General features: G+C 42.9%; 1 protein-coding gene across 1 annotated transcript in view; it reads right to left on the bottom strand.

The window, feature by feature from the left end:
• SLC28A3 (solute carrier family 28 (concentrative nucleoside transporter), member 3) overlaps nt 1-9980 on the bottom strand; it is a gene marked incomplete at its 5' end in the record, with an annotated part of 13963 nt that extends 3983 nt beyond the window's left edge. The window contains 8 exons of the mRNA XM_010141882.1: nt 1-77; nt 654-735; nt 3456-3653; nt 5308-5476; nt 6260-6390; nt 7536-7661; nt 8709-8789; nt 9900-9980. The exon at nt 1-77 is cut by the window's left edge and continues 1 nt beyond it. Coding sequence (XP_010140184.1) covers nt 1-77; nt 654-735; nt 3456-3653; nt 5308-5476; nt 6260-6390; nt 7536-7661; nt 8709-8789; nt 9900-9980 — 945 coding nt within the window. The remainder of the gene's footprint in view (nt 78-653; nt 736-3455; nt 3654-5307; nt 5477-6259; nt 6391-7535; nt 7662-8708; nt 8790-9899) is intronic.
• Between the last annotated feature and the right edge of the window lie 990 nt (nt 9981-10970).

The following is a 10970-nucleotide window of genomic DNA, read 5'->3' as shown; positions in this document are numbered from 1 at the left end:
GGAGGCGACGGTTCCCGCAACCATTGCTCGGCGAGCGCCGCCGGCGATTTCCTTTTTCTTTGAGGGAGCGATGCTTGCTAGGAAGAAAAGGGGGGTGTCAGCATCAGTGCGTATAAAGAAATGAACCCGCCAGCTCTCCCACCGCAACGGTCCACGCTGCCCCACAGCTGGCAGCACAGAGCCCACCCAGGCTCCAGGGTAAAGGTGGCTGCCAGCAATCCTGGCCACCAGTGAGGAACTCACATGATTTTTCAACTTTTCTTTATCCCTCAAAGTCTGAAAAGCTTTATTCTTTTTTTCTTTCCTTATAGTTTTTACAGAAAACAGCCTTTCAAACGAGCAGGCTGCAGAGATTGTTTGCTCCTGCTGAAGTCCAAGGGCTGTAGTAGCTCAGGCTTACAGTGTGAGGGCTGGAGAGCGAAGCCTATTGGCAGGGCTTGGTCCCATCCTCTTGCTCTCAGCCCCTTTTCCAACCGCTTTAAACCAAAGCTTGCACCCCTCTGGGAGCCCTTCTACGCACAGTTAGCTGATAGGTCTTGGCAGAGCTGCTGCTCAGCCCCTAATGCTGTAAAACGTTACCCACAGCCTGTTCCTTTGGATGTTTTCTTTGGGATTTGCCTGCCAAATAAATTGCCCAGGAGAAGTGTTCTTACTCAAGCCTCCGATTACCATTCCCAGGGAGCCGAAGTTAGCAAACCCACAAAGAGCATAGGTGGCAATGACTTCAGAGCGAACCTGGAAAACAAGCACAAACCCTGTTGAGTGGCTTGAGATAGCTTTTCAGGGGTCTGAAAACATGGCATTGTGACTCAGGGCTCTGAGTACTGAAATCACTTTGTTTTGCTTGGTTGCTGTCCCAGTGCGTGGCTTTCAGCAAGGTAGACTCATTCTCTTGCTTAAAGGTGCAGGCTTTCATACCCACTGCCTGTGTGAGGACTCGTAAATCCTGTGATGGTTGTATCGCTCATGGGTATTGCTGTGCCTTGTTGAACTGAGTACTAATAATTAAAGACAAAAAGTAATTCTTATCTTACTAGTGGCAATTTGTTTGTTTATTTTTTCTTTTTCCTGAAGGTATGAATCAGAGAGTTTAACTCAGCTTGTTGTTCGTAGCTGGACTGTGAACCCTCTATGGAAACCTCAAGTTTTGGTATATATCCCTGAATTCTCTGTCCCTGAACAGCCAGAGAGTTCCACATGTAAATCTATGTGTGCTCCTCCTGTGCACAGATTTAAAAAAGGGGCATAGGTCTTCTAGAGACTGGGTGTTTTGATGTGGTAACAGGCAAGAGGGACATCATGATTTTGGAATCCCCATTAGCAGCTTCCTGACTTCAGCCACCTTCTTCCCCTTGGGCAGCACCACTCAGTCCGGACCCCAGAGCAGGGACAAGGTTGGGTTGGACTTTGGTCCTGTGGAGGGACTGCTCACAGGACACGAAATTACTTAGGGTGGAATCAGGCTACGAACCTTGAAAACCCTCAGGCAAATGTAATTGAAACATGCTGGGGAAGGAGATCTATCTGTCAGCAGATAGATTTCTGTCCTCCTGGCAGCTCTAGACTCCTATTTACTGTGTTTTAGGCCCAAGACTTAAAGATGCCTGAGTGAGTGTTCTAGTAAGTTTCCAGTTTATTAGAAGTTTCTCTGTTCCCATTCCTCTTTCATCAAAACCAATTTGTAGATATTTTCAATCACTCTGCACGTGGGCAGGAAAATGCTTTTCAAGTACCCACTCTACCTGCTTTTCCTGGAAAAGGCTTTGTGTACTGTGATTCCCTGCTTTCATTTGCACTTTCCTAGCTCTGAAAACAGGAAGCCTTGTTATTACTGACTTAGGTGAGGGAGTTCACTTGTTTGCTTGCTCTGACTGAATATCTGTGCCTGGAGGTAGTAGAGAGTTCTGAAACCAAAGAGCAATTAAAAGTGAAAGTCAAGTGCGCTTTCACCTGAACTGTTGTGCTGTAATTAAAACAGTTACTGGGCCATTTTTACTAGTGTTATGAATGAATTCTCTTTTTATATCTTAGAGTTCTTTACCATGGAAGCTAACACAGCTCTTTACAGGTATTAGAAGTGAATACAACCTATATAACCTATATGACTTCTTACTTAAGAAAAAAAGAAAGAAAAAGAATAAAAGGTGTAATACATTTGATGGTATCTGCATTTTAAGGCTGACTTCTGAATTAAAAAAAAATACTATTCACTCCCTTGGGAGTTCAGAGCCATATCCCCCTTGTAGGGAGTATCTTGACTATAGCGGAGCACATCAAATGTCCACTAGCCCAGGACCAAATTTCCAGGAATTCCAGGAACTCTGGCAATGAATCCTCAGGCAAGCACGTGAGTATTTGATCAGACCATCTGACTTCTACCTCCACTTGAGAAATATTTTCTGGTACTAAACAATCCAAGTGGTCAGGAACATGTTTTTGGTTTCGTAAATAAGGCAGGTACCTGCAGCATCCCACCAGATTAAATGATAGTTAGCAGCTGTAGAAAAGGATGCTTCCTAATTAAGGTCCTCTACAGTGACAATTTGTCTTGGTTTGAGAAAGGAGGCTGGTGCAGGCCTAAAACCAAGTATCATGGGCTTCGTTGAATGTGCTTAGAATGAGGACAAATCAGGACAGGCTGTGCATGTGGAAGCCAGGTGGTGGGGCAGTGACAGCTGCAGCGGTCAGCCTTGATCACTGAGAGCTCTTTGCCACTGCACACACACTTAGGATGCCCTTTTTATCGCCAGCCTCTAGGTTTCTTCCTCAGTGCATTGTGGTAGGAATTATCTATCCTGTTTGGCGGGACAATCTGGGCGGACATGTGAATGAGAGGTGGCCCAGGCTTTGGCTGGAAATCCTCCTGCAAACCGTTTTTTCATTGGTGATTGAAACGAACCGTTGGATGCGCTGCAGCGAGGGAGGTGTCTGCCATGTAACACGTGTCTTGTGTTACTGCCCTCTGCACAGAGCACAACAGCCTCCAGCAGAGGTGTGCCAGTAGTATCTTAAATGCCATCAGCTAAAGCGTGCTGGCTATCTCTCTTGAAGTTTAATGTTTGAGTTTAATGTTGACCTTCCGGGCAGGAGAACCCTCCAGTTCTCACCCAGTATTTTCCTGGGTGATTATCTCATAGAAAAGTGCTAGCTGTGAATGAGGTGAGAAGAAACTCACCTTGAAGACAACCTTCATCTGAAGTGCAGTGTCCTGTGGGACATTGCATGTTCCCCAGAATTATTCCTTTCTTGGCTGCGTTTGTTTGAGATAGCTAGTGTGATGACAGTCATGGCAGTCTCACAAAGCAACGCTGCATTTTCGTAACTGAACTCTGTCACTGAGAGACACACTTTAGAGTAATATGCAACCATTATCCCTTCATGCCCATATAAAAAATAACTGTCAGCAGAAAAGTATTAAATCCAATAGAAAATGTACATCAGAATATGTTACTTACAGTCATATGCTGTTTCACACCGTTAATGTACATGCTGCCACCCTTTTCTCGGTCGTGAATCATCTTTGAGAGGCGCTCATAAGCCACAAATTCATTGAAGAAGGTTTTGTAACCTAGTAGCCCACCAACAGTAAAACTGTCTTCCCAGTCTACACCCATCATGAAAGAGAAAGGCATGAAGACATAAGCACAAATGTTCTGCAAAAATACGTAAAACAAGGAAGGTCAAAAGATATGGTTGGTCAAAGAATAATGGCGCACAAGAAGTTTTCTAAACTTAAAATAAGAATCACTTTATTTCAACAGAGGAAAATTTGCCTTGAATTCTTCCTGCCAACACATCTGGGAGACTGAGGGTTTTTAATAGCAAGGTATGCTTGAGTAATTTTTAAAAGACTAACTCAAAATCCGGATATAACAAAGTAATTAGGTATGTATGTCCCTAATTTTACATCTAAAGTGAAACAGAAGTTTCTGTGCCTTTTTTTCAGTGATAATGACTTCAGACTGGGCATGGTGTTTGAAGCAAAGAAAGAGGGTTGTGTCAAAAGAGCTGGCACGAGAACTCAGAGAGAATTCTAGTTCTTCTGCTGCTTAAACCAGGTGTGTTAACGAACGTGTTTAATTACCAGGTTATTGGACTCCAACTGGTGTAAACAGAGGACTTGTCTCTGCACAAAAACTGTGCATCCGAGATAATTAAAGCTGTACCATTTTCCCCAGCATTAAGTTCCATGCAAATTAAAAAAAGGGCCCGTATCACAGCATAGCTCATTTTTATATGGGGGAGAAAATAGCTCTAGCTGTGAACAGCATTGGTCAGATTGTCCTTAGTGCAAAGTGAGTTGTTTAGGAAGTCAATATTCTTGCCTTATTTCTCTGCTTGCAAAAGGCTGGAGGTCGGTGTCTCTCAGAAGGGATGGTTGGCTAAATACAACGTGTCTGTGGGTCTCAGCTTTTGTGGGTCATCTACCTGGCAAATCTTACCTCATCCAGCATTTTTAAGAATACCAGCCCTGGCATGACTGTGGCTGATGTACGCATACTCGCACCTTTCTCCTGCTGCAGGTGTCTGTGCAGTGGGATAATCTGTGGAAGCTCTGCAGGCTAATATCTTCATACTGCCGAACCCACATCTGCTATGAGTTTCTATTCATCTCTGTAGCACCGCCTGTATCACAATGTTATGTCTGTGTTTCACATGGGCTTTTATTAGGAACTTGCAAAACAAAAAGCCCAGAACTATTGAACCAAGACTGTTGCAGTGGGACAGAAATTATGTACTGACCTAGGTTAAAGAAGAGAAGTGCTGCTTAAAACCTGTTTGCTCAGCAAAGTGATTTGGGAACAGTTTTACAATTTAACTTTGTTGAGTACTAAGTGATACCTAAGCAAGCTTGGGTTTAGAGAAGTCGGCCACGGCCCAGTGTCCTCTCTAAATGAAGCTAGTGAGCATTACGGCCTTGATGGGGCTCTCTGAAGCTAAAGACCCTGCAAAGCTCAGCTGAAGGAGATGTTAATGGCTTGGCAACCATGTAAAGGGTTTGCATCACTGCCAAAAGTCAGGGGAGGCAGGTACTAGCACAGGATGCTCTGTAAACACACTCTGCTGGTTTGCAGGAACACCACAGAGGAAAGCCGTATGTGCACTAACAGATACAGAAATAGTTACATGGCAACAATTTTCCTTTGGTTGTAAAGACTTTTTTCAAGAACATGCACATAAAAATACACATTTTTAGATCTTTCTAAAAAACCCAAAACAATCCACAACAAAACCACGTCAACGCTGAACTTGAGAAGGACAAATTATGCACATGTATAAGCTGCGTAAAGGACCTGGACACCATACCTCAAAGTTCAGTTGTGGATAGTCAAACAGATTGCCCACCCAAGAGAGGGCCGAATCAAGGAAGGCCAGCAGGGAAAGGAAGGAGATCAGATTCACGGCGATGTTTGCTACCAGCAGGATGGAGTTAGAGGCACCTTGACTGGCTGCTTCCAGCAGGTTCTTTGATTCTCTTTATCAATGAAAGAAAACCACAGTGTGAACATTTTTAAATTCGAGAACAAACGGTAGAACTGAAAGTTACGTGGACTTGATTAGAAATCTACTACCAAATCTGCCTCTTCATGGGGAAAATAATGATGAGGTGGAGTAAGTTTTGCTCTCGACCCTCATGGGAGCCACTGAGAGGGTATACTTTTGTTGCCCTGAGGATGAATTCTGGAACATTCGGGGTAGGGTAAGGTCTGGATGAGGTCTCACTACTGTAATTGCCTGTGGCACCACTGGGACAGGGAGTGGGCACTGTTCTTTCTCCAGACCAGCTCTTGCCGAGATGCCTGGGCTGTTCAGGGACAATTCCTTATGTCTCTGTTGTTTGTCATTCTCAAGGCAAGTGAGTTTCCCTGCACGTGGGCAACAAGTTTGCTGCTGTCATTGTTGAAATGCTTGCTTCACCTTTGCTGTTGTATGTTTGCAAAGACAGCGACAGAGCGAACGGGAAGACTTCCTGGTGGCTCAACTCAGGTACGCATTTCCCTGTTTCTTTGGAGAGTTTCCTGACAGGCCCAGGTTCTTAGCATCCGTGCCTGTCCCAGTGGATAGTGGTGCCTTGACACGTTGTAAAGAGGCACTGTGCATCTGAAGTCACAAACCACTCGTCTGGGGTGTACAGATGTGTAATTAATTTATTGATGGCACATCTACCACGTAGTACCCCTAAAGCTTATGTGTGAGGAGATATTTTTCCAAATTGCATCGTTGCATGCTGTGTTATCTACAGCCTCGATCAGCTTACCCTCTTGCCGTTTGTAGGCCACTCCTCAGAGTAATGGTAGGCTTTTCTGTTTCAGGCCAGAATAGTTTGGAGGCAGCTAATGATGCTGGTGCTGACATGACAGAGGCAGTCAGTAGGTGGGAGGCGGAGACCTAGAATTCCAGGTGACAGAAGATATACTGTGTTAACCTCATCATGCACAAACATGGAGGAAAGCAAATCAACTGGTAGATGCTTGGCTGCTTTTTCTAGAGGCGGTCATTAAAACATTCATATTTCTTATACAGAAAAGAAGAGAATGAGCAACAGAAGAGTAAGCCAGTTTGAGACAGGAAAAGTCTGAGTAGTGAGAAGTATGGAGTAATCTTTCCAAGAGGCAAACTGCTTCACTCTTCTCTAATGGCAAGCAGCAAAAAGGTAAAAAAAAAACACCTCCCAACCCTCCCCAGGTCAGTGTGGCTGAGTATAGCAGTCGCAGAGCAGGTGAGTGAGAGCCAGCCTTCCTTAATAGCCCTTGCATGCCTTTCAGTGGTAGAAAGTTCTTTTTTTTTTTCTTGAAGCTGTGTTAAAAAAAAAAATTACACATCCTAATATAAATTCTTTTGTTTCCCTTTCACCCTTTCCACAAATTCCTATACAAAACAACTTCTTTGCTTACTTCTGTTTTATTTCCATCTCTCCTTTTCTTCTTGTACTCTCTCAGCCTTTTTAGCCAATACTTTCTTCTTGGCTCTTGCTCTCCAATGTATGTTATTGAAATACGGAACCAAGATATTTATCAACATCTCTCAGTGACTCTGATCATAAATCACACCTTCCTGTTTTTCTAGCTTTGTGCAGCCAGCCCCTTAGCAGACGAGGTATTTACTGCCTGTGTTTGTACAGCATCATTAGAACCTCAACTCTTTAGGCTCATATGGCTAGTAGCAGTTCCTGAAGGACTTTATACCACCGCCACAGAAGTGGGAAGGTTAATCAATTATTATATTCCACATGTCAGTTCATGCAGACTGTGGGAAAGTATACAAATCAGTCATTTCCTTGCAGCTGTGTCAGAAAGTCTTTCTGTATTACTTGGGTGCTACTTAACAGTATCTTCAAGGTCAGATCTTGGTATCCTTTTTACTGTCAGAAGGCAACAGATTTTTAAGGTTAATTCCTTCAGAAAAAAAAAACCAAACAAAAAAAGGGAATGATGCAGGTATACTTCCAAAGCATTTTGGCTGGGCTTCTATACTTGATACTTACATGGTTTCAGATAAACAGTGTATTTTCCAGTTCCCTTTCCCCACCTTACCCCAAAAGAAATATATGCTCCTAAGACACTTCCAGCAATAGTTGAGAATCCTGCAGTCATGATTGCGTGGAGTTCAGATCTGGTGATGTACGGTAAGTAGGGCTGTACCAGGAGAGGAGACTCTATCTGGAAGTGAAAAAACACCAGCTACCAAACTGAGATAATAAACCCTCAGAGGTTAATTTCATTAACAGTGCAGAAGAGCAAGTGGCTGCATCACACTTTCTTAGGTGCCTTTGACTAGTTAATCTTAGCTAATGAATGCACTGAATATTAATAGGTCAGTGGATGTTTACTTGATGAAGAAAAACTGTACCACCCATCTTGTCTCAGGATAATTCTTACTAGTTTGCTGTCTCCTCCAAAGGCCAAATGAAATTGCTGAGAAATCCTAATCCAGTTCTGAGCAAGCTAGGGACAGCCACAGGTCTGAGCTGGAGGTAAGGCTGTGCTTCAAGTGAAACACGCATACTAGCCGCTATGGACAGCTTAAAGCTCCCGTTCCCCTCTGGCATGTGTTCAAGCACGTCCTGGAGGCATCATCAAGCAGAAGTACTAGGTTAAATTTTGAATCAGTGTGATTCAGTGACGAACTACCACTAAATAACGGATGTGTTAATGTAACTTTTGGGCTTGGATGCTACTTGGTGATCTTCCTGTATTGGTGTGGTGCCTGGAACAGACACTGATATAGTGTGGGTTTAACGGATTTTCCATTAAAGTAGACTGTTAGGCTCTGCCCCATGCTTTTGTGGCTAAGGCCTTGCACAGCCAGTCCCGGATGTCTAGATGTCTGGCACTGCCTGTCTCTCCTGCCCTTGCCTGCTTCATATGGCCTCTTTTCACCCTATTTGTCTCTTCAGTTGAAAAGTACTTGAAATTGCTATTTCTTCATAACCTTGCAACAGTCTGGTAGTCATTTTAAGGGAGGTCAATCAGCTACATTTATGCTTGAATCTTTGTTGGGAAAATGAGTACTTCCCAAAACCCACCCCACTGTGCATCACTGCCGACACATGAGCATACTGCAGGTCTGGAAATCAACACCAATCCTACTGTACTGGAGCCCTAGCTCCATACGAAGGAACGATTTTTCTATACACAGATGCTTGCTGAACAGCAATATTTCACCATTCTCAGTAAACCTGTGCTAGCATGCTCTTCATGACTCACCTGTCCCACAAATATATTGCCCGCAGCTACCAGAGACTCAACAGGAGTTGTCCCCATGAAAATTTGCATTAGCCGACCAACCTAAAAGAAAAAATAACCAACAACAAACAACAACAACAACAACAAAATCCCCCAAAACCAAACCCACAAACCAACCCCATTGGTCTGTCTATTCCACGCAATTCTTGAATTAATCATGTCAATGTAAGAATTCTGAGACATCTTACAATATTTCCTGAAGTAATTATTTCAGCTTCAAGGTAGAGTACATTCTTTTAGCCGTAGCATGTTGAAATAAGCCAGAGGAGGAATAATTAAACAGAACTGAGAGCAGCCCAAGCTCCTTCTGGGCACTAAATTGTTAAATTAAATTAATCAAAGCACCTGTTTTGATGTGTCCTTATTACTTATGTACCTGTCCAAAGGGACTTGGATAATATGAAGGGAGAAAAATGTGACATTTGGGATAAGGCTGAAAATGCCTCCCAGAAATTTGAGCACTCTATTTCAGCTAGGTGAGGTTTGTGGTGCTTACGTAACAAACCTGTGAATGAGAAGGACAAAGGACAGAGTATCTTCGAATAAGGTTAAACTACCACCATGAAGGAAGAACTTTTCCCTCCTGTGATGTTCACTGGGGGGACGGGGCAGGAAGTGGACTTTCTGTGGACTTGCTCTTATCTTAGTGGACACCGGCACTGGCCATTGGTCCTGACAGAGGTGAACACTCTTGAGCATGAGGGGAGGAACGCCAGCCTCTGTCTTATTGTGGGATCTGTGATAGGAAGGTACGTGTAATTGCTACTGCAATGCTCAGTAGAAAGCAGAAATCCTCTGTCTGTGATGTGACCTCCATTCTGCACTTTGGGGGCTAGCAGAGGGACAGACAGAGCGGAAGATTTAAGCAAGTGTGGTATCTGAGGAACTCTAGCCTTATCCAGGCAAGTATCTAGCAAGTATTATGGTGTTAGCGATAAAACTAGGTTGAGGGGAGGAGAGTGTGCTGCATGATTCCAGTTAGGATCTTAGAGTAGGTAACATTTAGAAGTATTTCCAGGTTAAAATAAACAACTACTTTACATATATCTACATTTCAGCAGCTTGGGAAGGGCCAATCCTACAGTTTGACTGCATGTGTTCAGGAAGAGTCCTGTATTAAGCAAATGAGTACCTACTGGCAAAAGTTCATACCTTCCCAGCGAGCCACTGCATGAATCCAACGTGGTAAAGCATAGACATTACTGTGCTGAAGAAAACCACAATTGGCAGCACCTGATTTGGAGACACAAAGTCATTAACACTTCCAGAGTGGTTTTCCTTTCCTTGATCCTGTGGGCTATTTGATTTCTGAAAAACAGGCTCTTGTTTTTGGAGATAAAACAAAAGATATTCAAACCTCATCATTAATTTTACACTTACGCTGTCAAATTTTTAACCTTCTCAACATATTGATTATGTTTGTGCTGGAATTAACTATTTTTCATGTATCTACAGAGTTTTCTAACAGGACTGCAATAGTTTTTAACTGTCTCGTGTTAAACGATGATATGCATTAGTATATACCCATGTTTAAGTCAGCTCAAAGATTTACCGGGCAATATCATCTGTGAAGACTTGGATATGCACATCTGTAGACTTCAAAAACCACGAACAGAAATACATGCGATGGGGCTGTGCTGTGGAATTCTGAGCTCAACTTTTCTGTGTTTTGTGTTTAAAAAACACAGTTTAGACTGTATGTAAGGAGAAGTTGAAGAGATTTTTGATTGGGATTGTAGCTGACTTGATGTCCCTGAGTCAAGGCCAGCTTCCTTAGAAAGACCATACTGTGTAGCTGCCTTTTAACAACACACTACAGAAAAATCCTCTCATTCCTCTCTACGTACAGCATTGTGGAGAACTGAAGAGCTGTGTAACTGCATGAAGAAACAGAATCTGCTTAAAAACAAATTCATAGGTGTATGCTTATTAAATACAAGAAGTGAATATAAGATGCTTTCAGTGGAGACTGAAGGGAAAATATTTTCCTTAAACATATAATTTGAAAGACTTGCATGAATGCCTAACCCACTGTCTGATGGTTTGTTAAAAGCATTGTTTTTCGTCATGAATAAACCTAACATCACTTCATTGTCAAGTACGTTAAAAAACACAGGACCTCAGCATTTCTGTGCTGTTATACAACAGCATGAAAAATTTCCCCAAAGGAAAAAGGTCCAAAGTTAGGCAGACAGATTAGTTATGGTTAGAACAGTACCACTA

Source organism: Buceros rhinoceros, unplaced genomic scaffold (assembly GCF_000710305.1).
Source record: "Buceros rhinoceros silvestris isolate BGI_N320 unplaced genomic scaffold, ASM71030v1 scaffold9638, whole genome shotgun sequence".
NCBI classification, from domain to species: domain Eukaryota; kingdom Metazoa; phylum Chordata; class Aves; order Bucerotiformes; family Bucerotidae; genus Buceros; species Buceros rhinoceros.
The sequence above is the reverse complement of the archived record's forward strand: the minus strand, read 5'-3'. Positions and strand labels throughout refer to the sequence as shown.